Here is a 27,601-nt window from a genome sequence, read left to right on the forward strand (position 1 = left end):
GGCGGGGTGACGTCACACGCGCGCGAGTCCAACGCGCCCGGTACCTCCGGCCGTTTTTTAACGCCTTGGGTGGGAGCGGGTGTGACGTTGCTCTTCGTCCCGCGCCGCGGCGTGCGGAGGCGGGAGGCTCGAGGTCCTTGCCGCGGTCCGGGAAACTATGGAGCCTGGTAGTTAGACTTAAGGAGTTTGGTGCCGTGTTTTGAGGGTAAACTAAGATAAGTGATTTTTTTTTTTTTTTTAGAGAGTTTGTCATACGACTGAAAACGCCTTAAAACCGAACTAGAGGGGCAGCTGGAGGGCTCAGGGCGTGACCCCGGGGTCACGGGATCGAGCCCCGCATCGGGCTCCCCCGCAGGGAGCCTGCTTCTCCCTCTGCCGGGGTCTCTGCCTCTCTCATGAATGAATGAATGAATGAATGAAATCTTAAAAAAAATAATAAATAATAAGTTGATAGAATGTGCACTATGAATAAAGGTCCAGAAATGTGATTGGAAATTCTAGACCAAAAAAGTTTAAGGAATAAGACACTTGGTTTTTTTGTTGTTGTTGGTTGCTTTTGTTTTTGTTTTGCGTTTAGAAAACAAAGATTTTTTTCAGATGCCCTTCACCACAGCGCAGGCAGCATTTATGTGTTTGGAAAGATGGAAAAGGTGATTAAAAAGTTCACTAATCCCTGGCTAGCCTGCTTGACCCACTGGCTTTTTATACTTTAAGGGATGACATAGTAGCTTGCAGGGGGAGGGGATGGGAATCAAGCCTCAATTATTATTCGTTAATTCAGCAATTCAATAAAATAAAATCAGGCAAATGGCCAGTGACTGTAGATGGAGAAGTTTTAGTAAAAGTAAGTCCTTGGACTGCAAGGTTCGTTCAATCAATAGTCACTCTGTGAACGACATTGCTGTTTGCTGTAAGGAGTTCTGAAAAATCACGCGTGGACTCCAATGGACGCACTTATAGTCTGTAAATACTGTGGGGCACCTGGCTGGCTGTAGGAAGAGCATGCGACTTGATCTCAGGGTGGTGAGTTCAAGCCCTATGTTGGGTGTAAACATCACTTTTTAAAAACGTGTAAATATTGACACCCTTGAAAGGGTGGCAGAGGTTAAAACAGTAAAATGAATAGGTGCTGAATTGTGATAGAGATTTTATTTTATTTTTAGGATTTTATTTACTTATTCACAAGAGACAGACAGGCAGAGACACAGGCAGGGGGAGAAGCAGGCTCCATGCAGGGAGCCTGACGTGGGACTCAATCCTGGGTCTCCAGGATCACGCCCTGGGCTGAAGGCAGATGCTCAACTGCTGAGCCACCCAGGCCTCCCATGTGATAGAGGTTTAGATGCAACAACATTGCAGGAATTTTAAAGATAGATGAATGGGTAGACAGCAAGGTCTCAAGAGAGAGAAGCATTTGCCAGTTCAGACTGAAGCAGTTAAGGAGCAAGATCTGACTAGAGCAGGGATGCACCAAATAGGTAATGTGGGTCCAGGCTTGGGAGACCTAGAAAGTCAAGGAGGAAAACTTGGATTCCATGCAATTGGACATCCTTTCCTCTCCCATCCCCTGACAGGCCTGAGGAAGTCACAAGAGCATGGGCCAGTGCGAAGGTGTAAGAGGTGGAAAGAAAGCATGGGTTGTGAAAAACATTTTTTTTAACCAAAAATTTTTTAAAGGTTATTTACTTATTTATTCATGAGAGACACACAGAGGCAGAGACACAGGCAGATGGAGAAGCAGGCTCCATGCAGGGAGCCCGATGTGGGACTCGATCCTAGGATCCTGGGATCACACCCTGAGCCGAAGGCAGGCACTCAACCACTGAGCCACCCAGGTGCCCATGAAATTTTTTTTTTAAGATTTTATTTATTTATTTATGGAAGACACACACAGAGGCAGAGACACAGGCAGAGGGAGAAGCAGGCTCCATGCGGGGAGCCCGACGTGGGACTCGATCCCGGGACTCCAGGATCACAACCTGGGCCGAAGGCAGACACTAGCTAAACCGCTGAGCCACCCAGGGATTCCCGAAAGTCATTTTTAAAGGAGAGATGCACAGGACTTGGTAACTGGGTAGCCCAGTTGACGAAGTAGAAGGATACCAAGGGTGTCTCCCAAGTTTTCAAACCAAAATGCCTGAGAGAATAATGTGGGATAGGAAAGTGGAGGAAAACTGATGTACAATGTTGGATTTAATTTGGTAATGACACAATAGAGAGTATCAAGTAAATATCAGTACAGTATTTTGTGGAACCTGATAGTCCTCTGATAATATTTTGTAAATATCTCTTAAATGACTGAGAGGTCCCTTTATGATCTGGGTCCCAAGTCTTTTAGGGAATGATTGGATAGTAGCCACATATATTGACTTGTTTTTGTCCAAATCAGTATTTACTGCTACACAAAGTGCCCATGATATACTCAAACTAAAAATTTTTATTTTTCTAATAACCTGACAACGGACATTTAAAAATTTTAGGACAATGAATGTTGCTGCTTTCTGAATGTGAGGGGGAATGGGAGGAATAACCTCTGTTTGTATATACTAATGAACATTAAAATTACGTTTTTGTTAAAAGAAACCTTCATCATTCAACAGTTAAAAACAAAGACTATCAAAAAGTTTGGTCATCACCTTCAGATCCTGCACATTTTGAAGTGGATGCCTCTCATGAAAAATTAGAAGGCGTGTTCAAAGCAGATAGCATGAATTTCAGCAGTTTTTCTCAAGACTTAACTCACTCACATTTTCCCTTGTATATGGATACCAACAGTACCACTTCAGACTCGCCTCAGGTGAGCGTTGCTTATAGAGTACTAGGAGGTACAGATGTATTCAGCTTTCACATTGTCTCCCATATGAAAATTTCCTCAAAAACAGGAAGAACACTAAAAGAATTTCTGGTGGAGGCTCAGAGGAGACCCTCAAACAGAGTCTGGTTTTCCTAGTTCTGTTAATGTAACAAAGAATTTTACAAATAGTGTTAACACTGATCCTTCCTGGACTCCAAGTGAAGTCTTAAGTGTGCAACCAGGGGACATAGTCACAACAATTTAGTCATAGGCAGGAAAAGAGTCAATGGACAGGACATCTCATCTAGAGCATGTTCTAAAATGTCAGCATGCAAATGATTCAAGTGTCATTCCTTTTTTTTTTTTTTTTAAGATTTTTTTATTTACTCATAAGAGACACAGAGAGAGGCAGAGACACAGGCAGAGGAAGAAACAGGCTCCAGCAGGGAGCCCGATGCAGGACTCGGTCCGGGGTCTCCAGGATCAGGCCCTGGGCCGAAGGCGGAGCTAAACCGCTGAGCCACCCAAGCTGCCCTCAAGCATCATTCCTAAAGGCATTGACAGCCCTGCATGTAAATAATTTTCTATCTTAATGAAAATTCCAAGTGCCCTTTCTCACCAAATAAAAGATTATACTGTCCGAAATCATGATGGATGCTGTTCTAAAAGTTTGACATTTATTTAGAGGAATGTAAATAATAGAAATGAATTAGGTTGTGCCATATGTAACTGACACTTTGTAGTTCAAAAATGGAGAAATATTGACAATTTCATGTGGGTTAGCCCATAAATTGGCATAACCTATCTAAAGGGCTATTCAGTGACCAGAAAACACATTTTCTTTTTAATTGTACCTCAAGGAAGTATGCAAATGAGATGTGCAGAATTACCTATAATAAACATTAGGGGCACCTGACTGGCTCAGTCAGAGGAACATGTGATTCTTGATCTGGGAGTTGTTAAGTACAAGCCCCACGATAGGTGTAGAGATTACCAAACACAAATAAAGTTTTTAGAAAGGTAACATTTAAAATTAAAAAATAAACTTTAGAAGCAACCCAAATTTTTATCAGTAGGGAGTTAAATTATTTGCACAGATGTCAGTAGATATGTAAACTTTAAATATGGTAATACAGATTCAGAGCTGACCCTTGAACAATGCAGGGCTTAGGCATACTGACTTCCCTCGAAGTTGAAAAGCTTCATACAACTTTTGAGTCCCCCAGAACAAAAGATCAGAAGCCTTAAAAACAACATAGTCAATTAACACATATTTTGGGTGTTATATTTATTACACATTGTATTCTTACAATAAAATAAGCTAGAGGAAAGAAATGGGATTACAGAAATCATTACAATGCAGGGGACACCTGAGTGTCACAGTTGTTTAAGCATCTGACCCAGTTTCAGCTCAGGTCCTGATCTCAGAGTTTTGAGATGGAGCTACCCATCAGATTCAACCCTCAGTGTGGAATCTGCTTAAGACTTTCTCTCCCTCCCTGTCTGCCCCTTCCCCCTGTGTGCACACATGCGTGCACTCTCTCTCTCTGTCAAATAATTTAATAAAATCTTTAGGAGGGTAAAATACATTTACAGTACTATGTTTATAAAAAAATCTGTGTTTAAGTGGACTTGCACAGTTTAAATCTGTTGTTCAAGGATCAACTGTGTATTTGTTGATGTAGAAAAATGATCACATTGCTTCTCACTGGGTAGTGAGCTTTTGAGTGTTTTTTTTAACTTTCTTTTTAAAAATAATGTTAAAGATTCTTTTTATAATGATAACTTTTATTTTAATTTCAAAAGAAAATTTGGTTATAGTACTACAGTGTTAATCAGAGTCTAACCATTATGTATCAAATTATGAAGAATGAATGTCTTAAATTATGTCAAGAGGTTCTCTTTCTTGGAATTCACTGAGTATTTTATTTTTCACAAAGAATTTACAGACCGAAGGAACAAAAGGCATATTCTAGTTAAAAATGGTATTATCATAGAAATGCTATGGTAATATGACAAGTAGTGGAGTCTGTGTAAACATGACATCAATACATGTGAATAATGCTATTTTATTTCCCAAGTATATTATTTTTCATATTTCTAAAATCTCCTTAGTAGAAATGGCCTAAATTAGCAAGAAGTCTAAAAAACAAATTGTTGTAAAATATAACTCAGTTTTTCTCCTACTGGAGGTGCATTCAATAAGTGCAACAATGTTATAAAAAGCATGATTGAATTGAGATTTGTAACCAGCTGACTTTAGTAAGAGAGGCAAATTTTTTAGAGCATCATTTAGGTCTCACATACTTGATACACTTTATGATTAAACCAGTGCTTTCCTCATTCAAAAAACTTTCCTTACTACCTTACTTATACTATTAATTTACTTCCAAAACCTTTTATCTTAGATGACATTAAGGGACCTTCGAGAATAAGCACTAGATTTCTTTCTATTAGAATCAGATTTCACCTCAAAAAGACTTGAAGAACAGCTATCCTAATAGTTGTTTAGATCAGATTTAACAAACTTCAAAGGATGATCAGAGATATTATGTTATCATACATCCCCATGTTTATAGTAACATGACTTGACATATCAAAAAACCAAAATATTAAAATAGCAAGATACTTGCTTAATGTTATTAATATCAGGTCTCTATTTGCATGGTTTTACTAACAAGTTCAGATATACAGAAGGGACTGGTCCTAGAAAGTACATTCTACTCATGCAACAGAAAATACTAACAGAAGTTACATAGCAATGCACGTATACATTCAGAAGAGGCTTATGATATTTGTTTGAAGTATTAATGCTAATGCCTTATTTATTAATACAGAGTGAAATAAAGAATGTAAAAAGGGAAGATGAATCTAAACCCACACTTTCCAAAGATATTTATGGCACACTAGATGATGAATTAGATGGTGAGTATCACTTTGTTGCCAATAAGCAAACAGAAACTAAGATTTTTGTGTGTATGTCCTGTGATAAGAGCAATAATAGTAGTGGGCAGGTGCTAATTCACACTTTCTATGTACAGTTGCTTTTAAAACTGTCCTATGAAATAGGGATTTTCTCTCTCTTTCTTTCTTTTTAAAGATTTTATTTATTTATTCATGAGGGAGACACACACACAGAGAGGCAGAGTCAGAGGGAGAAGCGGGCTCCATACAGGGAGCCCGATGTGGGACTTGATCCTGGGTCTCCAGCATCAGGCCCTGGACCAAAGGCAGGTGCTAAACCACTGAGCCACCATGGATCCCCTTTTTTTTCTTTTTAAATAAGGATTGTTTTATCTTCATTTTACAGATGAGAAATGTAAGGCTTGGAGCATAACATGGGAAGTACAAACCATAAGCAACACATTTGACTATATTAAATTTTTTAAAAAATTTTATATGACCAAATGATAATAAAATAAAAAACCAGTTCAGACTAAGATACATGCAGTGTATGCATTAACAAGATTAGTACCCCAAATAAAGAACTTCAATAAGAAAAAGATACAACTCAATAGAAAAACAGGCAAAGAATATGTATTAGCTTACTAGAGCTGCCATAACAAAATATTAAAGAGCAGATGGCTTCAACAATGGAAATTTGTTTTTTCACAGTCTAGAAGCTGGAAGTCCAAGATCAAATTGTGTGAGAGTAGATTTATCCTGAGACTTCCCAGATAGCAATCCTCTTGTGTTTGCACATGGCCTTTTCCCTATGCCTCCCTGGTGTCTTAGAACACCAGTCATTGGATTAGGGCCACACTTTTATGACCTCATTTAACCTTTACTACCTGTTTTAAAGGCCTCATCTCCAAGTACAGTCACATTTTAAGGTACTGGATGTGTGTGGGGGGTGGTAAGCCTTCAACGTATGAATGTTTGGGAGATATAGTTCGAGCCAAAACAGTATCTAATAGATCACAGAAAAGTAAACCTTCATGATTATTAAAAAGACCATAAAATTCCATTTTGTTCGTATCAGTTTAATGTGCATTATAGTAGAGCAAAGAAACTTGTGGTGGAAGTACAAATTGGTACAACCACTTTGGTGAGTAATTTTGCAATGCCTAATAAATTTGAAGATATAGGGCAGCCCAGGTGGCTCAGTGGTGTTTAGCGCCACCTTCAGCCCAGGGCATGATCCTGGAGTCCTGGGATCGAAACCACATCGGGCTCCCTGCATGGAGCCTACTTCTCCCTCTGCCTGTCTCTCTCTCTCTCTCTCTCTCTCTCTCGTTTCTCATGAATAAATAAATATAATCTTTTTAAAAATTTTGAAGATATATATTTTCTATAACCCAGCAATTCTACTTTGCTATATACCCAGAACCTGAACAAAAAATTCGTAGTGTACATTGAAATGTATATAAGGATGTTCACTGAAGGGTTATTTTTTTTTAAGATTTTATTTATTTATTCATGAGAGACACATGCAGAGAGAGAGGCAGAGACACAAGCAGAGGGTGAAGCAGGCTCCATGGAAGGGAGCCCGACGCGGGACTCCATCCCGGGTCCCCCAGATCACACCCTGGGCTTAAGGTGGCGCTAAACCGCTGAGCCACCTGGGCTGCCCTGAAGGGTTATTTTTAATAGCAAAATAGAAACAAATATCTAACAAAAAGGAAGTAAAGTGTAATCCTTCAGTAAAATGAACTAGATCTTCATGTGTTTACATGGCTAAATCTGAAAAGCAAAATTTAAGTGAAATAAAGACTTTCATACGGATATACATTTATATTTTTATTTTATATTTTTATATGTAACATATAGGTCACAAATATAATTTGATTCTAATTACATAAAATTTTAAAACACAGAAAATTATATTGTATATCCCAGGGTGCTGCGGGATCTTTTGAAATATTTAGGAAACAGTGATAGCATCTGTTGGATCCCACAAACTACTAGCTTGAGACAGTTCACTATTTCTTTTTTTTTTTTAATTTTTTTTTTTAATTTATGATAGTCACACACACACAGAGAGAGAGGCAGAGACACAGGCAGAGGGAGAAGCAGGCTCCATGCACTGGGAGCCCGACATGGGATTTGATCCGGGGTCTCCAGGATCATGCCCTGGGCCAAAGGCAGGCGCCAAACCGCTGCACCACCCAGGGATCTCAAAAGTTCACTATTTCAGTGTAAAACCATACTACAACCCTTTCTATAAAATATGATTTGCAAAGCTGGATTTTTGATGGTTGCTATGATAAAAAGTATTATACGAAAATCAATGTGGAATAGAAAGTGAGAGTTAATGTCTTATCTGATTTCAAGTTTTGAGATGTGTGGTACACAATAGTACATCCAAGTAGTAAGTTTGGTTGAAATAAAACATGTTTTTTCTTTTGTATGTTTTTGAACATCTACAAACTTGTTAGGAAATACTTAAGTTGAGCTTAACTACTTAATAAATGGAACTCATATTGTATGTTTTTGAACATCTACAAACTTGTTAGGAAATACTTAAGTGGAGCTTAATAAATACTTAAGTGGAGCTTAATAAATGGAACTCTTAGGTATTTCTTTTGGTCTTTTGGTGCTGCAAAAAATTAGTAAGATGGTCACAAAATTAGAAATTCTGGGAAGTTGATATATATTATTTAAGGTCCATAAATGAGTAGTGAAAGTAGAAAAATATGGATGGGACGAATGAATACATACTAGCTTCAATTCATCAGTAGTTATCTCTGGGGAGGAGGAAAGGAGAGAATAAAGGGGAGGCATCATTAATTTTGTAACATTTTATTTCTTTCCATCTTGCCTTATTTGCTTCTGATTTTTTTTAAAGATTTTATTTTTATTCATGAGAGACACAGAGAGAGATAGAGGCAGAGACACAGGCAGAGGGAGAAGCAGGCTCCATGTAGGGAGCCTGATGTGGGACCCGATCCTGGGACTCCAGGATCACGCCCTGGGCTGAAGGCAGGCATAAACTGCTGAGGCACCCAGGCATCCCTATTTGCTTCTGATTTTTAAAAACATATGAAGTCTAGATAATGTGTCTTATTGAGAAACAACATACCATAGCATTTAGAAATAGTATTCTAGATGGCTAAAATTAGCAATACAGAAAACAACAGATGTTGGAAAGGATGCAGAGAAAGGGGAACCCTCTTACACTGTTGGCAGGAACGCAAACTGGTGCAGCCACTCTGGAAAACAGTATGGAAGTTCCTCAAAAAGTTAAAAATTGAACTATCCTATGACCTGGCAATTACACTAGGATCCTTTTATCCAAAGGATACAAAAATGCTGATTCAAAAGGGCATATGCACTTCAATGTTTATAGCAGTAATGTCCACGATAGCCAGATTATGGAAAGAGCCCAAATGTCCATCAACTGATGAATGGATAAAGATGTAGTATGTGAATGTGTGTGTGTGTGTGTGTGTATCAATAATGGAATCTTAGCCATCAAAAAGAATGAAATCTTGCCATTGTAATGACATGGTTGGAACTAGAGTGTATTATGCTAGGCAAAATAGGTCAGAGAAAGACAAATATATGATTTCACTCGTATGTGGACCTTAAGAAACAAAACAGATGAACATACATGAAGGGAAGGAAAAATAAGATAAAATCAGGGAAGAAGGCAAACCATAAGAGACTCTATATTTAAGATAACAAACTTGAGGTTGCTGGAGGGGAGATAAGTGATGGGCCAAATGGGTGATGAGTATTGTAGGGTGCTTGTTGGGACAATCACTGGATGTTGTATGTAAGTGACGAATCACTAAATTCTACCCCAAAACATACTACACTATATGTTAACTAACTTGCATTTATATTTTAAAAAAGAAAAAGAAAAGAAAAATAGTATTCTAGAATCCCAGCTGCACTGCTTACCCACTCTGTGACCCAAGGCAATTAATAAGTGACTTAATATCTCTTATGTCTCAGGTTCCTTATCTATAAAACAGGAAGAGTAACAGTGCCTAGCTCATGGGGTTGTTGTGAGATTAAACAAGTTTATGTTTGTTTGTTATTCTATTTATTGTGCTTTTGTATTCTTTGGAAACATAAAACACTTAAAAATTATAACAAAAAATTTTGAATATATCTTGGGATTTGTTGTAATGGTATTTGGCCAGAATGACATATAGCAAGCTTTTTTGTAGCAGTCATTTGAGAACTTCTGGCCCCCATGTAAAAGTTCTGTTTGGTTGGCTAGCACAAAGTCATGCTGAAATCCACTAAAAAAAAAAAAAAAAAAAAAAAAAAAAAAAAAAAAAATGCCGAAATAAATATAATTTTAAAAAGACTCCAGCAGCTTATTTCAGACATGTAAATATCTTAACATATAAAGTTATGGTCAGCTAATTATTATTTCTATCTTTCTCTTTCTAATGAGATGTCACCACTGGAAGTGACTCACAGAACTTACTAACTCAGCCAGTTGACACCAGCCTTTCTTTCTTCAGACAATTTGAACCCATTTGCAAATTTCATCTCACAGAAGCATTTAATACTGAAACAATAACATTTCAAAATCTGACAGAAGGCTTACCTTACACAGAGAAACCAGAAATGCAAAGTCATGTGTGTAATTGTCCAAAAGACACTAATATAAAGGAAGATTCGTTTAAGGAAGAAAATTCAGTGGGAACTGAATTTAGCACCTCCACAAAGGAAGAGCAGCTTGCTCATGAATGTGTCAGACAACTTTCTAGAAGCCCACCTCTGGTCCATAGCAGTGGAGAGACACTGAAATTCACGGAAACGTCACCAGCTAAAAGTGCTGCCACAGAGCCTGCACTCAAACCTAGTCAACCTCAAAGCTTCTTGTATATGGAAAATGTACACAGTGATGTTAAAAAACCTTTTGACAACGAGAATAACTTTAACTTCCTTGATCTGAGAGCTAATTATACAACAGAGGAGGTAAGATTTTTTTTTTAAGATTTGATTTATTTATTCATGAGAGACAGAGATAGAGGCAGAGACACAGGCAGAGGGAGAAGCAGGCTCCGTGCAGGGAGCCCGGTGTGGGACGTGATCCCAGGACTCCAGGATCACGCCCCGGGCCAAAGGTGGACGCTCAACCACTGAGTCACCCAGTCGTCCCAAGGAGGTAAGATTTTTGATGGGCATTATAGTTTGTAGAGTGTTAAAATATGTGCTTTCCTAAAACAACAACAACATGTATATAAGCTGAGACTTTTCCAAGTAGCTAGATAATCTAATCAGCACGAGGGACATTGCTTCTCTGGCAAAAATGCCTTCTGTGATCTTAATCAATTTAGAAACAAATTTCTTCTAATGAAATTAAGTCCATACTTGAAGGTTAGCTCTCCTGAATGATAATTTCTTCAGGATCAGGGCTCTGTCATCCTTTTACATATGTTAGCATCCACATGGTACCTTGAATTATGGGCTTTTATGTTTGGTGAATCCAATTGGCTGGAACTCAGAGTTTACAGTAAGGAAAAGATTGAGAAGAAGGAGAGATATTAGATTATTTGACAAGAAAATCTTAAAATTTTTCTATCAAGGGATTTCTTTTTTAAAAGATTTTATTTATTCATGAGAAACAGAGAGACAGAGACATAGGCAGAGGGAGAAGAAGGCTCCCTGTGGGGAGCCCGATGTGGGACTTGATCCCAGGACCCTGGGATCACGCCCTGAGCCAAAGGCAGACGCTCAACCACTGAGCCACCCAGGTGCCCTCTATTGAAGGATTTCTATTGACAAGCACAAAATATTAGTTTACCAAAGTGAACATTTTAATTTGTCTTTTGATTTATCTTTCTGGGCACACATATAGTATCCTAAGAACACTGAAGATGCCTATAGTATAAACTCTGTGTACTCTGAAAATTTTTTTAAAGTAACAATTTTAAGAATTAGTATGGGCAAATAGGTATAATCCAAGAATAGCAAAAATAGTACCTTTTATTTGTAAGTCTGATGAGAAAAGCTATGATATTATGTTTCATTTGCAAGTGTAAGCCGCTTTCTGTTCATTTATTTGGAAGCAGCATTTTAAAAAGAACTTTATTTCCTCTGTTGATTCAGGAAAATGACGTTTTAAAAAAATGTTTAATTAATGTTTCTCCAGATTCCTCCTTCCTGTGTCCACTGCATTTAGCAATTTATTCAGTCAATAAATATTTTCAGGGCAGCCCGGGTGGCTCAGCGGTTTAGCGCTGCCTTCAGCCCAGGGCGTGATCCTGGAGACCCTGGATCTAGTCCCGCATCGGGCTCCCTGCATGGAGCCTGCTTCTCCCTCGGCCTGTGTCTCTGGCGCGCTCTCTCTCTCTCTCTCTCTTTCTCTGTCTCTCATGGATAAATAAATAAAATCTTTTTTTTTAAATAAATATTTTCAGGAATCTATTATGTGGAGGCCCTGCACTATGTGTTGGCTATAAAAAAAAAAAAGATATAGGTCTTTATCCTCATGATAGTAACACTGCAGTAGAGGAAACTCACATTAAATAATCACACAAATGTAGACTTTCAAATATGGTGAGTAGTTACATATAAAGTGTATGTGTAAGTTATATATGTTATATAATATTACATATAAACTATAAACAGAAGTATGATAAGTGCTGTGAATAAAATGATGCAAATATTACCGTTCGTGAAGTAGAGGATATTGAGCTGAGCTCTGAAGGATGAGCTAGGAGTTACTAAAGTAACTGTGGGTGGGAGAGCATTCCATGCAGCAGTAACACAAGAACCCTGTGGCTTCAGGGAGCATGACACCCAGTAGGACCTGACAGAAGCCCAGTGTTGCTGGATCAAAGGCAGCAGACAGTTGACGTGGATGGACAGGTTGCATGGGTCAGGCATCAAGACTAGACATCAGGAGGGATAGGCCTCAGTAGGAATAGTTGTCTTTATCCCAGAGCAATGGTGAACCATTAAAACATAGGAGTCCACTGTCTCTAAATTCTAGAAAGTTATACAGCCCACCCCTGCAGATATATTTTACAGAGTTTTAAATGTCCTACTCATATCAGCACTTTCTTGCTACAACTTATTATCCTTTTAAAAAGCCCCCAAAACCTGTATTGTGGGCAGAAAGTCAATCACGAGGCATGGCCATCTGATATTCTTACACTCACAGGTGTCATAGCTGTGAGATAATGGCTTAATGAGCAATAACAGAAGTCTTCATTCAAGAGTCCTCACAGACTGTAGAGTAATTGAAAAATTTGTCTTAATTCATTTGAAGTCAAAGAAAGTACCTCACATGAGCTCAGAAACGTTTGTATCATAGAAAGTGGTGAGAGTATCAAAGCTGAGTTTTTCTTTTGTAAAAGTAAATGTGATACATCTATATATATGTACATCTACATATATATATATATATATATACTGTTTGTGCTCTGCTGTGCCATTCAGTGCTATGTATATACTTAGCAGTTCCTATGTAAGTATGTTCATTAAAAAGGTATTATTATTGGGCACCCGAGTGGCTCAGTGGTTCAGCGACTGCCTTTGGCTCAGGTCATGATCCCGGGGTCCTGGGATCAAGTCCCACATCAGGCTCCACATGGGGAGCCTGCTTCTCCCTCTGCATGTCACCTCTCCATCTTTCATGAATAAATAAATCTAAAAAATAAAAAACAACAACAACAAAGGTATTATTATTGGAAGGAGATATTATCATTGTTCTTTTATGCTGAGGAAACCACACTAGGAATCCAGGATTCAAGCAAACTCTATCTGACTTTAAAACTCATGATCTTGATGGGATGAGCACTGGGTGTTATGCTATAAATTGGCAAACCGAACTCCAATAAAAACATATACAAAAAATAAAATAAATAAAATTCATGATCTTTATACTCTTTTTCACACTTACGTACTCTACTTTACAGATTGTAGTGTCTTCGAAAGGAGTACAGAGCTTTGAGGATGTTCCTGACATGCCAGTCTGTTGCCAAAAGGAAGCTCCCCTGGAGGGCCTGGCCAGTCCAAGGATTGCCTCACCTTGGTTTCCTGCAGGCATTCCTTGGAGCGGTGGAGCACCTCTGGGTGATGGCATGATGCCTGACACAGAGCAGGAATTGGAAAGCTCACAATCTCTGGAAGAGGAGATGGCTTGCGAAGTCTTGGGGAAATTAGAGCATACTAATAGAAAGCAGCAAAGCCAGATCCAAGACCTGCAGAGTAGCAACAAATATCTAGAGAGGAAGGTGGAGGAGTTACAGATGCAGGACACCAAACAGCAGGTGTTCGTGGATATCATAAATGAGCTGAAGGCCAAGGTGGAGGAATTAATTGAGGACAAATACAGAATGATGCTAGAGAAGAGTGACACCAACAAGACACTGCAGAATTTGCACAAGGTCTTAACTCATACCCAAAATCGTCTTCAGGAAGTGAAGAATGAAAAGGAGACCTTGCAGCTGGAGCTTAAGAGGATCAAGGGCAATTTTGTTCACCTACAGGAGAAGTACATGACGGCAGTGCAACAGAGAGACAAAACTGTCAGCCTGTGCCTACAGATGAACAGAACCATCAGTGAGAAAGAAGAAGAGGTTGAGAGGCTGCAGCAACTGAAGGGAGAGCTGGAAAAGGCTACCACCTCCGCTCTGGACTTGAAAAGGGAGAAAAAGACCCTCGAACAAGAGTTCCTATCTTTACAGGAGGAACTTCAGAAGCACAAGAAGGAAAACCTGGAAGAAAGGCAGAGCCTGAAATTGAGGCTCGAGAAGCTTCTCGCTCAGGTTAGTCATTTGCAGTTCATATCAGAAAATGAAAAGGCAAAGAACACTCAACTCCAGCAGCAGGTCCAGGATGTGCAGCAGGAAATCGCAAGGCTTCGGCAGCAGGTGCAGGTGCAAAGTGATGCCCCTCAGTTTGAGACAGTGCAGTTACAGGAACACCCCGGGGAAGCAGTGGAGGCGGATGGCACAAAGGTATCCATCAGGTTCTCCAATTCTGAATTTCACAATTTTCCAACTTGCCCACAATCTATTGATGCACATTTAGACACTGTGCTCATATTTGTTGGCAGAAAGAATTACTAACGAGAGAGAGAGAGAGAATGGAAAATGTACCACAGGTTTGGAGAAGTTTCTCTAGTTCTTAGGTACTCACATTGCAGAAGAACCATTTCTGAGCTCTTGTGTCTATTTTGGTAGAGGTGAAAATTAATGTGGGAACTTCTGGGTACCTGTGACCAATCATCTGAAGCATCCCTGAGGATGAAGGATCTTCTGGTTGGAGATCTCCATGTATTCATGCCACATCTGCCTAACAATAAAACTAAATAATGCAATTACATATTGGTTTACAAGGTCAGACAAATCTATATCACATACTAATTTTATGAAATTATAAACTTTTTTATTGAGATGTAATTGACATATAACATTGGTTTCAGGTATGCTACATGATTTGCTATTTGCATATGTTGCAAAATCATCACCACACTAAGTCTAAGTTAACATCTGTTAAAAACAGCATGAGAACCTCATCTCAATATGTCTGGAGAGGTTGTAATTTTGTATTCTCTGCAGTTCAAATGGCTTTTTTGGCATGGAACCTGGAAGCATGTCCTGGAAGTGATCATTTTCACAAGCCAGCACACATCTATTTCAGTTTTGCAGGCCTGTCTTAAAATATTTATAGTACAACCTTATTAATTCTGACTACTTAGAAGGCTAATCTGAACTAAAAAAATGTGTTTATTTTAAAACTTTTATAACAACTTGAGCTGATTATGTTACCTTGAGGATGTCCTTAGTGGACTTTCAGGAATCTATAATGAACACAAGTGTTGTTTGCAAGTAAGCAGTTCTATTATTTTTTAATGATTCTCAGGAAAATATTGTTCTATGTTTAAAAAATTCTCTCTATAATCTTTTCTCCAGGAAGAAGTTAGGATGATCTACCCCATTGTTTCTCAAACTTTAGCATTTATGAGACTTAGCTGTGAAAAGGCAGATTCCTGGGGCCCACCTCCACTTTTCTGATTCAGTAGGTGTGCCTTGGGGCCCGAGAATGTGCATTTCTAACAAGAGCCAAAGTCTCTCACAATGCTGCTGGGCCAAGGGTCACACTCTGAGAACCACTACCGTAAGCAGAGATGACAAGCACCCCTAAGAGTGATATTTAATTCAGCATATTGCTTGGGCTGTCTGAGTGGCTTAATCAGTTAAGCATCTGACTTTGGCTCAGGTTATGATCCCAGGTCCTGGGATCGAGCCCTGAGTCTGGCTCCCTGCTTAGCTGGGAGCCTGCTTCTCCTTCTCTGTCTGCCCTAAGTCCCCATTCTTGCTTGCACTCTCTGTCTCTCAAATAAATAAATAAAATATTTTTTTAAAAATTCAAGATTTTACTTAAAGAGCAATCCAGACTCTTTGTCTTTATCATGACATGTCTGAATTGTGTACACATAGGATGTAAAGGTGGTGCAATCTTTTTTTTTTTAAGAAAATTTTATTTATTCATGAGAGACACAGAGAGGCAGAGGCACAGGCAGAGGGAGAAGTAGGCTCCATGCAGGGAGCCTGATATGGGACTCCATCCTGGGCCCCCAGGATCATGCCTTGAGCCAGGGGCAGATGCTCAACTGCTAAGCCACCCAGGTGTCCAAAAGATGGTGCATTCTGATTTGGTCCTGAATTCCTCACCTGGTGAAGAAGAGAGCCTAAATCCCCTAGACAAGAAAATAACTTCTCAGCTGATCTCCAAAATTCACAATCTTCTGGCTCTAGTTGGTAGAGAGACCACCACATGCCAGGTAATTTTTTAAAAATTGTATTTTTGTTGGGGGAGAGAGAAATATCAAGATTGAACAAAACAGAAGAGGCAATCTAAAGCCACAGAGAGTTAAGTTATGGGAGAAAAAAATGGAAGACAAAATATAGACCCTTAAGCCAAGCATTCAGCTCTTCCTTCCTCCTACTGCTTTTTTATCTTTCTTCAATACCTAATTCCCACAAGTCTCCAATAAGATAACCAAATTAGATAAAAAATAAGGGTATCAGACAAAACCCTTCACTTAGTACTTCTTCCGTGACCTGGAAGCTCTATCAGAGTGGTAATCCCCTGGTGATGGGTGAGTGTTCCCATCAGTGAGCCATTGACCCAATCTAAAATTTAGCTTTTGGGTAGAGGGAGAGCAGTAGGGAGTTGGGTACACTGGTGGAATGAAGAACAAAATTGGTGTCAGGTGAGTTTGAATCCTGACTTCACCAGCTCTTGGCTTGTGTGCCTTGTCAGCCTTAGCTTCCTCTTCCTGAGTAGGGGAAATGATACTTGCCGCTGCCCTGGGAGGTAACGAGCACTGCTATAATGAGAGACCATATTACAGGACTGGCATTTGATAGTTTCTCAAATGAGCTGTCTATGTTTCTTCCTCTTCTGTTAATGTCCATATCTTGGATTTTAAGTGCAGTCATCTCACCCAAAATTGAGGGGCATGATCTGTGATGGTCCTGATTCAACACAACCCTTATATCTATTTTGTTTCAGCTAAGTTTGTTAAATGCTAGCATTTTTTTAGTGCTAGAAATGGACCTGAGCATTTTATGGGGAGATCACAGAGTGGTGGCCCACAGACTACATCCACCTGAAGTTTTGTTTTTCTGTGTGTGAGTCTGAATGTGGCACAGACTCTTCTTAGCTACAAACTTTCACATCCCATTTTGTTCCTTCAAACGTTTGCTTACTCACCCTAAGGCTTGATTCCCACCATGTCACTGGAAGCTGCTATTCTTTCTGCCTTATTTGCGAGCTGTTGCTTCTGTACCACACCTCCCAAGGAGGAATGTGTCCCTAGCCCTCTTGTCCGTAGATGTCATCCCATACCAAACAAATATTATGTTTGCTTATTCTGTGTCTCCCACACCCACTACAGCAGAAGCCTTCAACATCGGGCACCTGGGTGGCTCAGTGGTTGAGCATCTGCCTTTGGCTCAGGTCATGATCCTGGAGTCCTGGGATTAAGTCCCACATCGGGCTCCCAGTGGGGAGCCTGCTTCTCCCTCTGCCTATGTCTCTGCCTCTCTCTGTGTGTCTATCATGAATAAATAAATAAAATCTTAAAAAAAAAAATAAGCCTTCAACATCAGAAACTTGGTGCTTCATAGCCCTGTACCTAATACAGGCAAAGCCCTTAATCAGCACTCAACAAATTATTTATTGACTTCACAACCTGTCCTTGAAGTCTTAAGTTTGTCGCTATTTTTCATGGGTTATCTCATCCAATCCTTATACCATTCTTTATATTATCATGCTTTTTTTTCAAATGGGAAAAATAAGATCAGATCGGACCAAATCAAATCATGGAAAAATAAACTGAGGCTTAGAAGAGTCAAGTTTCTTGTCCTTTGTCTCACATTGTGTTAAGCAGCAGAACTCAGATACTAACTCAGGCAGTCCAGTTTATGCACATATTTTTGACTTTGAGGCTATACATGCAAATACCTTCATTCTAGGCACCTTTAAATATCTAGAGTTTCAATATTATTGAGGATATCTGATTACCCTGGTGTCAGACACAGCAATTTGGCTGAAATTTGGATTTGTAAGCTGATTAGGCCAGGCTAACGGGATGTACGTGTGAATGCCTAAGCATGTATTGTTATTGTAGGTGAGGATTAACTTCCCAGTGATCATTTAATTGGTACCAAAATAACTTATATGCAAGGGTGAATCTGTAAGAATTCTTTCCACACTAACCGTTTACTAGATATCTTATGAGTAATTGAAGAATTGAGTCCAATATTTTCTCTCTTTTGGTTTGGTCACTTGTTCTGGAATTTTGTGTGTGTTCTTTTCTGTCTTCCTTTAGCTTTAGGGAAAACTTTTTAATATAACTTCTCAAACTGTTATTCTTAGGACATCACCATTCCTGATGCTGAACATTTAAAAGAGAGCAAGAAAGTTAGTGATATAATGCTACAAAAATTGAAGCACTTGTATCTTAAAAAGGAAAATTTAGATAAAGAGGTACTGTGTTTATTCTTTTTATAAAAATTGTTTATTTTTCCTGAAAAAAAGTCAAAGAAAAAGGCAACACAAAAATATAAAGAAAGTCTCCAAATTTGGATTTTTTTTAAGAATTGGTTTTTGAGGGGGCCTGGGTGGCACAGTTGGTTAAGTGTCCTACTCTTGGTTTCGGCTCAGGTCATGATTTCAGTGTCATGAAATTGAACTCTGCATCATGCTCCTTGATTGGCGTGGAGTCCACTTGAGATTCCCTCTTCCTCTCCCTCTGCCCCTCTCGCTCATTCTCCCCCCCCCAAAAAAAAATAAATACTTAAGGGAAAAAATTTGGAGGGGGGACCAGATTAATTTTGTTATGGCCCTCACCAAAGAGGTATATTATTCAGTATTTGACTTGTTTTATAATTTAAATTTGTATTAGAAAATACTGTTCATCTACTAAAAATATGGTATAATTATTTTTTCCAGTTTTGCCTGGCTCTACTGATACCTGAAGAATAGTGTATTTTGACATCTTGATAGTGACTTCAGACTTTAGCACTTGTAATAGTGGATACATTGAAAACTGACCATTTTCTTTCTCAAATAGCACAGGGTACAGGAAGGGATTCCTGGAATTTCTTCAATTGTTCTTTGCTTAGTGTAGTAGTTGTACAGAGATGGAGGGATAAATCAAGAGAATCAGTGAAATGGGGAAGGTGGTAACAGGATGTTAACTTGCGCCAGTTTTAATGTGAGAGGAATACAGAAGTGGCAAGTGTATCAGGTAACAGAATAAAAACCTACTCAAATATGGGATCTTGGATTGTAGGAACAAATTCAGTCTTATGCTGTCAGGAAATTACTTCTCTGAACTGAGGTGGATAGAAAATTTGTTGCAGGTATTCTGGGAAGCCTCTTTGTCTCCTAGCTAACCTGATCGGGGAATAATGGATATGAAGAAAAACTTCTGTCCTCCATTTCCTAAACCAGTCTTCAAAAATAAGCCCCACTGAATACAAAAGTTTCAGATATTTGTGGTGTTTTGGTAAATTTACTGAATTATTGGCAAGTGAAATGATTTGTCTGTGATTGGACTCTGTGAAAGGGGATTGGAGGGAGGACATAGTTGGGGGTGTAAATGGTACAAAATTGGCCACTACTGTCAATAGTCAAAGCTGAGTGATAATTACTGGAGGTTCATTAAAGTTTTTTTCTATTTTTTTTAAATATTGGAAATTGTTGGGGCACCTGGGAGGCTCTGTCAGTTAAGTGTCTAACTCTTGATTTTGGATCAGGTCATGATCTCAGGGTTGTGAGATTGAGCTTTGCATTGTTTATAAAAAATAATTCTGTGCATCACACTTTACCTCACTGATTTTTGGAGAAGTTTGAATCTTAAATATTAAGATTGATTGTTATTATACTGAAGGAATAGATAAGAAATGATTATAAATTAAATCTAGGGTAGGTTTTTTTTTTTTTCCTTTACAGAAGAATTCTGATAGCCTGACTGTAAAAACAATTAAATATTGGGATAAGCTTCCAGAGACCCCAAGCCCACCCTCAGGTTCTGTGGTGTGCTAGGTAGGACCCATAGGATTGAGCATATGGTGGTACAACTATGTTTCACAGTGAGAGGCTACACAGCAAAGTCAGCACAGGGAAAAGGTGCTTGGGGCAAAGTCCAGAGGAAACCAGAGTCAGACTGCCAAGAGTTCTCTTGTGTGGAGTCACAGAAGAAGCACTTCATTTTCCTAGCAATGAGCTCTGACACTATGTATGAAATTTGTGTCAGGGTCTCATTATAGTCCCAGCACCCAGGGTTTTTACTGGGGGCTGCTCGCCTAGTCATGTCTGCCTAGCACGTACTAAAACTCTGAACCCTCCAGAAGGAAAGAGGCATTCAGTATAAGCTGCACGCTTTGTACAAATAGGGTAGGCACAATGAGCCATTCATATTTTAGAATGATGAAAATCCTTCTGCAACCCAGGTTCCCACATGGCAGTCAGGGGGCAGCATGACTAGCAGGCCTTCTTAGGGAAGCAGCTTCATTCAGATCTGCTGTGTGAACTCTTTTCTGTACAAGAGCTGTAGAAACAGTTGATGTTTGGAGACTGGGGAGTGGATGGTGCATGGTTTGATGATTTTATTATAAATGTTATTTGAATGTAGTTTTATTTCTTCTCCTTTTCTTTTTTGAAGTATAAAATGCTTTTTTTCCTTAGGTACTGAAACATAGAGCCAAAATCACAGCTTTTAGAGAGTTAATTGCAAAAGAAACAGCATTTCAAGATCAGATTATTGAGGTGAGTTTAACATTTACTGTGTACTGTTTAACATACAAAAATAGAATTTCAGATATTTGTGTTCTTTTGGTAAGTTTGTTGAAATCCTTCTAGCTCTAAGTTCTACACTTCTATTATTCTAACCACTGACGATCTCTTTGATTATTAAACTTATAAAGTATTTATTGTCAGATTTTCCAAGGAATGTGAAAGTATTGGAAGCAAACACAAATACATATTTAATCTCAGGTTATAGGCTTTGATTCAGATGAAGCCAAGAATGTTAGAGATATACCTATCTTATTGGGAGCCACGCTGATAAAGTACCACAATATGAATGAAGATCTTGATTTCTTAGTAAGAAAGACCTTTTATTGCTTGGCTAACACTTTTATCCATAGCACCATTTTATTAACAAGTTTAAGAATATCAACCTTCAAATAATGTGTTCGTTAAAATGGTCACACACTGGTACTGTAGCAGTATTATTCAACCATTATGTGTAGAGTTTAAGTTCTATACTTTGCATTTGCAGGTTTTGATATTTTACATATTGTCCTATCTGATTATTGTTTAGTCTATTGTTTAGACTATTTCTTTCAAAATGCAGAAATAAAAAATATGTGCTGTTTTTCACAGTGATTGAAACACATTTGTATTTTTGCATATGCTATCACTGTTTTCTTTTTTTAAAAGATTCTGTTTTCTTTTTTTAAAAGATTTTATTTATTTATTTATTCATGAGAGATACACACAGAGAGAGGCAGAGACAGGCAGAGGAAGAAGCAGGCTCCCTGCTGGGAACTGACACGGGATTCAATCCCAGAACTCCAGGATCATGCCCTAAGCTGAAAGGAGACGCCCAACCGCTGAGCCACTCAGGTGTCCCACCATTCTATTTTCTTACGTTTTTATTTTTTTTAGTACTCTCTACACCCAACCCGGAGCTTGAACTCACAGTCCTGAGATCAAGAATCACATGCTCTCCCGGCTGAGCCAGCCAGGCGCCCTACTACCATCATTTTTAATATCAATGTATCAATAGCTGTTTATAACACCATAATTAAGGAGTACTTTGGGAAATAGTTCACTTTAGATACCATCTAAAGGTGGAGGCATCACCACAGAAAAGAGATGGTAATTATGTCACTTAATGGAGCTGTCAGCTAATGCTGCATTGGTGATAATTTGGCAATATAAAAAAGTGTCCAATCAGCATGCTGTTCACCTTAACTTACAGAGTTATATGTCAGTTATATCTCAATAAAGCTGGAAGAAACATAAAGGCAGATGAAATAGGAAATATATGTTACAAGTAAATTAAAATGTGATCTTGGTATCTAGATACAGAGTTACAGTCCAACTGGATCCCTCTAATAGCGAAAAGGTGATTATTGTTAATAATGGTTAATGAGAAAAGTCTATCATATTTCTAAATTATTAAACATTGGCATTCTGCAATAAACTCATAGCATGACCAACCATCTTTGAGAGGGAAGAAAAAGTCCAACGTGGTGAGGGCTCACAAGTTTCTTATTATTCATTAATTTTTTTAATTTAATAAGTAATTATTGACTTCTCACGAAAGTCTAAAAATAAAAATGCTAGTCACTCTGGAGACAGAAAGCCAAATCAAACATGATCTCTGCTTCCAAGGACCCTAGAAAAGAAGATAAAATACATTAATATTCATGAGGGATAAAGGGGAAGTTTCTTAGAAAGCGATACAGTGACCAGTGTCAAACACAGGCAGTGTCTGTCTAATGTTAAGTTCAGAGGAGGAACAGATACTGTCCAGGGAGGGGAGTCATGGGACACCTTGTGAAGGGAATGGCAGCTGGACTTTGAAGACTAGTAAAATTTGAGCACAGGGAGGTGAGAGGAGAGCTGTAGATTCTGTTGTTCATGAGTACATTCTGTGCTTCGGACATAAAAGACGATGCAAGTGGACCTCCATCTTCCCAGAAGCTGGAATGAGAAAGAGGACACACCTGCAAGCATGTCAGGGACACTATATCATTTTTTAAATGTGCTGCAGTCCACTTGTACAAACTGTATCTCAGAGAAACCAAATAGTTGATGAGGGAGGGAGAGCTCTTCACTGAAAAGGTAAGCTATCAAAAGCAGAAGAGAAGACGCATCTTTGGTGGGGGGAGGGGGCAATTATAATGGCTGCTAAAAACCTTCACTCAAGACTGAGGGGAAGCTTCTTTTTTTTAGAGGGAGAGAGAAGGATTGGGGGCGCAGAAGGAAAGGGAGAAAGAGAATCTTAAGCAAGCTCCACACCTGCACAGAGCCTGATATGGAGCTCAATGCGGGGCTCAATCTCATGACCCTGAGATCATGACCTGAGCCGAAATCAAGAGTAGGACACTTAAATGACTGAGCCACCCAGGCACCCCTAGGGGCGCAGCTTTTAATGAATGGGTCAGACTGACAAGCACCTGAGCCTGCTAATCACATCTCAACCCCACTAAAGGTGAGACACGCACAGCTATGCCCCCTGACGTGATGCAGGAAGACATACACAGCACATCTAGGAAGTCTTCTTACCAAAATAACTAGATCCAAAGGCAGGATTCTAGACCGAACTACCTTGACAGGAGATAAAGAGACCTATTATGACACCATGATAACAAATCCAGAGTGTGGAAAATTCTCATCAGTAAACACTTGGCCTGAGAAAAGGGGGGGTCATAAGATCCAGCCTCATATCAAGTTCTATGCTCAGCTGAAAGTCTGCTTGTCCTCCCTCTGCTCCTCCCCGTTTGTACACACACTCTCAAATAAATAAATAAATAAATAAATAAATTTAAAAAACCTTTTAAAAATAAGTAAGAATAAGAAAGTTGCTATTTCTGAAGCAAATTTGTTTTGCTATTGCTTCTTCTAGGGGATTTCACTATAGACACATAAGTATATCTAAAGCATTAGAAGACTTATGGCCATTCTTAACATTGGTATTTAATGTGTACATTTCTGTCATTTTTCTTCTAAAATTGATTTGAAAATGGAGGTAATTGCTGAGGGACCTTGTGAATACCCTTTTCTGATCATTAATTCAAGATGTCACTTTTAGAAATAAAATTTTTAATTTTTTTTGTTTGCAAATAAACATTGATCTTAGGTCAGAACATGGCATACATTGAACTGAACCTTTTTAAAAACCTGCCATCATTTGTGCAAATCAAGAATATTTTTCAAGCCTGAATATGTATCATCAAGCACATTACTGCTTTATTTCAGATAGAATCAAATATGTTTATATATTGGTTATAAATGGAAAGAGGGTAAAAAAAAAGGTAGTGAAGATTTGAGGCTGATATTTTTATTCACTACCAAGTGTCAAATTATTTGCAAAGCTGTTTAATAATATTAAAGTGGAGAAAATTATAACTAATTATAAAATTATAATTTCTGCCTATCTGTTCTAAACGCAGTCTAACCGGGATTAGCATCTATTGATTTACCTATGGTACAACTTGGTTTAAGAAATCTTGGAATAAAGATTAGGCCACTGTTCTTATTTGTTCTCAGTATCCATATATGGTTTTCATGGTTAGTATTTTTCAGTTAACAGTTTCCAGGTTAGTATTTTTACCAACTGCAAAATTGGGAAATCTTCTAGAGTCAAAAGAAGACCACTGCAACAGACTCATTGAAGAAAATGACAAATATCAAAGACATTTAGGCAACTTAATAAATAAGGTATAATTTTTTAATAGAAATCTTTGTTTTTAAAAACTATGCCAAATACTTAAATAATAGAATTTTGGTGCTACAAAGGAGCTGAGGAATGATGGAACATATTTATATTGATTCTATTTACTTCATAACATTATAAAATGCTCCTTTGAAAAAAATTTTTTAAAGATTTTATTTATGAGAGAGAGAGAGAGAGAGAGAGAGGCAAAGACATAGGCAGAGGGAGAAGCAGACTCCCTGCAAGGAGCCCAATGCGGAACTTGATCCCAGGACCCCGGGATCACAACCTGAACCGAAGGCAGACACTCAACCACTGAGCCACCCAGGTGCCCCTATAAAATTCTCCTATTAGCTTTTTAGAGGACACCTAGCAAAGAGCATTATGTTATCTTTACCTGTACTGTCAGCAATTTCAGGTCTTAGTATTGGGATTTCATTTTGAGGATAATTATATAAATCTTGCCAACTTAACATTGCAATTTACCTCCTAAAAGTTGCATTAACTTTAACCCTTAGTGGATGCATCCACTGCTTGTGTGGAAGACAAGTGGATTAGAGTTGACCCCATGCTACAGTTGTCTACTTTCTGACACTTCATTCCTTCATGATGAGTAGGCACTTTATAATTCTATTTCTATTCATATTCCTGATTTCAAACTGTAAGATTTTTGCCTTGTGTAAAATTACTGGGAGCCACATAATTGAATGTCATTGTGTAGAGATTTTTTTTAAGTAAAAAGAATAAAATATTTTTTAAAATAAAAGTAAAAAATAGAAATTCCTCATATGAAGAAATCAGCGAATGTGCTAACCAAAGGCTCGAGATATCCCACTCTCAGATTGCACAGTAAGTTGAAAAAGCGTTTTAAATTTTGTAAATCTTTACTGATATTTTATTTTGCTCTCTGGCTTGCCAAACTTATGTTCATAGACTGCTAGGAAGAGAAAAAAAAGTGCAATTTTTATGAATTAAGACCATTTCTTCAATAAAATAGTCTGCTTAATGTCTGACTACTTGAATAACCAGATTTTCATCTTCCTTTCTCAGAGTTCCCTTTAATTTCAGGGAGGGGGAAGGTGACAGGATCAGTGAGAAGCATCCAAAATTTCAGAAGATAGTCCATGGTATTTAAGTAAAATGACCTTGCAATGCTTAGGCTTTATTCACAAAAAGTTTTGAAGGCACGCTAAATGAAACATACATTTACATTTATTAAGAACCAACTAAACTCTCTCATTAGAATGAGATTCAGCTGACAACACTCCAAAATTAGTGTTTTTAAATTCTGAAAAAATTTTTGCTTATTTATTATCCTTATTTCTCATATGCTGTTTCCTCATCCTTCCCCCAATTTCATTCATACTGTGCTGGCTATCACTAGAGCTTAAGCAAAAGGTCTAATCTTACATAGAAAGACACCCCAGGGCAGCCCGGGTGACTCAGTGGTTTAGTGCCGCCTTCAGCCCAGCGCCTGATCCTGGAGTCCTGGGATCGAGTCCCACATCGGGCTCCCTGCATGGAGCCTGCTTCTCCCTCTGCCTGTCTCTGCCTCTCTCTGTGTGTCTCTCATGAGTAAATAAATAAGATCTTAAAAAAAAAAAGACACCCCAAATATGACGAGGTTCCTTTACAGCTAACTCACCACAAGATAATTGAAAGTCAGTGTGGGTATTTGTATCTTGGGAAGTTTGTTTTTATTTTTCATTATTGTTTCTAAGCAGAATGAATATTAAAACAATTTTCTGGTTTTTCAGACTGACACTGGCAAGTTTTAAATTCGAAAGAGAAGAGGATGCTATTACACACTCAAGAGAAGTAAAATAAGACTCTGCTTTGGCTTATAATTGAGAAAACTCAGCCGATGCTCAATCATCACGGGCTCATGAAATTAAAAATAATAAATAACCTAATGTTTCTAAAACAATATCTACTCATCACTCAGGCCACATTACTGTGCCCCAGTTATTCTTAAAATATTTTGAACTTTTATTTTCAGAAAAGTGGCTGATCCAGTATGTGTTCAAGAAGAGACTTGACATCTGAGGTCTATATATAAATTGTACCAAAATGGATGTGATTGTGGCTGCTTATTAGAATTCCTTTGAATTTTTTTTTACAAAACATCCAATAAACTAAAATACCATGTGGGTTCTGGCATCACTGTATTTCAAAAGCTGTCCAGGTGATTATAATGTCTGGATAGTTCAAGAACCACTGCCAGATATCATATGAGTCGATTTGTGATCAGGATTGTCATCTTGTTCATCAAATATAGCCTGTTACATTCATGAAGACAGTTTTTTAAAGACTATAGTGGATTAGCTTTAATATTATTAAAAGATATGTGATGCTTCAAAAATTATCAAATACATCATTAAAGCAAAGTTTCTTTAAATTGGTCCCAGTCTATTCTGTTAAAATATAGTGGTGTTTGAAGTATCTTTCTTCAAATATTTCACATACCTTGGATCTTAGAAACAGCTGCTTACTTATAAAAGCCATTAATGATATTTGATTTTTCTAAAAGACTAAATAAAAGAAGGAACTTGGTGAGGTCCACTTTGTGCATACACCCAGAGTGATCTTTCTGAAATATAAATCTGATTATGCCCTTGAAACACTTTTAGTGATTTCTTCCATCACTTTTATCTTTTTGCTTTCAAATTTTTATTTAAATTCTAATTAATTAGCATACAGTACAACAGCGGTTTCAGGAGTAGAATGTGGTGGTTCTTCACTTACATATAACACCCAGTTATACGTAACTGGGTGTCATCAGAGTAAGTGGCCTCCTTAATGTCCATCATCCATTTAGCCCAGCCCCCACCTACTTCCCCCATCCACCCTCAGTTTGTTCTCTATCGTTAAGAGTCTCTTATGGTTTGTTTCCATATGATTTCACTTGCATGTGGAATTGAAGA

The 27,601-nt window shown here is 38.3% G+C and overlaps 1 protein-coding gene across 11 annotated transcripts; it reads left to right on the top strand.

Moving 5' to 3' along the window:
- The first annotated feature begins 24 nt into the window (after positions 1–24).
- On the top strand, positions 25–27,075 carry CAGE1 (cancer antigen 1). Of its 11 annotated transcripts, none has more exons than XM_072813939.1 (9): positions 25–167; positions 2,581–2,797; positions 5,632–5,719; positions 10,146–10,675; positions 13,624–14,667; positions 18,599–18,709; positions 20,915–20,995; positions 24,548–24,682; positions 26,435–27,075. In XM_072813939.1, exons 2-9 carry the CDS (start codon positions 2,708–2,710, stop codon positions 26,453–26,455), a joined length of 2,100 nt encoding a protein of 699 aa, XP_072670040.1. In that variant the 5' UTR covers positions 25–167; positions 2,581–2,707; the 3' UTR covers positions 26,456–27,075. The 11 variants fall into 11 exon arrangements, with proteins under 11 accessions (XP_072670040.1, XP_072670039.1, XP_072670048.1 ...); XM_072813938.1 differs by having other exon boundaries at positions 48–205; XM_072813940.1 differs by having other exon boundaries at positions 55–205; positions 2,601–2,797.
- Positions 27,076–27,601: the final 526 nt, after the last annotated feature.

Source organism: Canis lupus, chromosome 37 (assembly GCF_048164855.1).
Source record: "Canis lupus baileyi chromosome 37, mCanLup2.hap1, whole genome shotgun sequence".
NCBI classification, from domain to species: domain Eukaryota; kingdom Metazoa; phylum Chordata; class Mammalia; order Carnivora; family Canidae; genus Canis; species Canis lupus.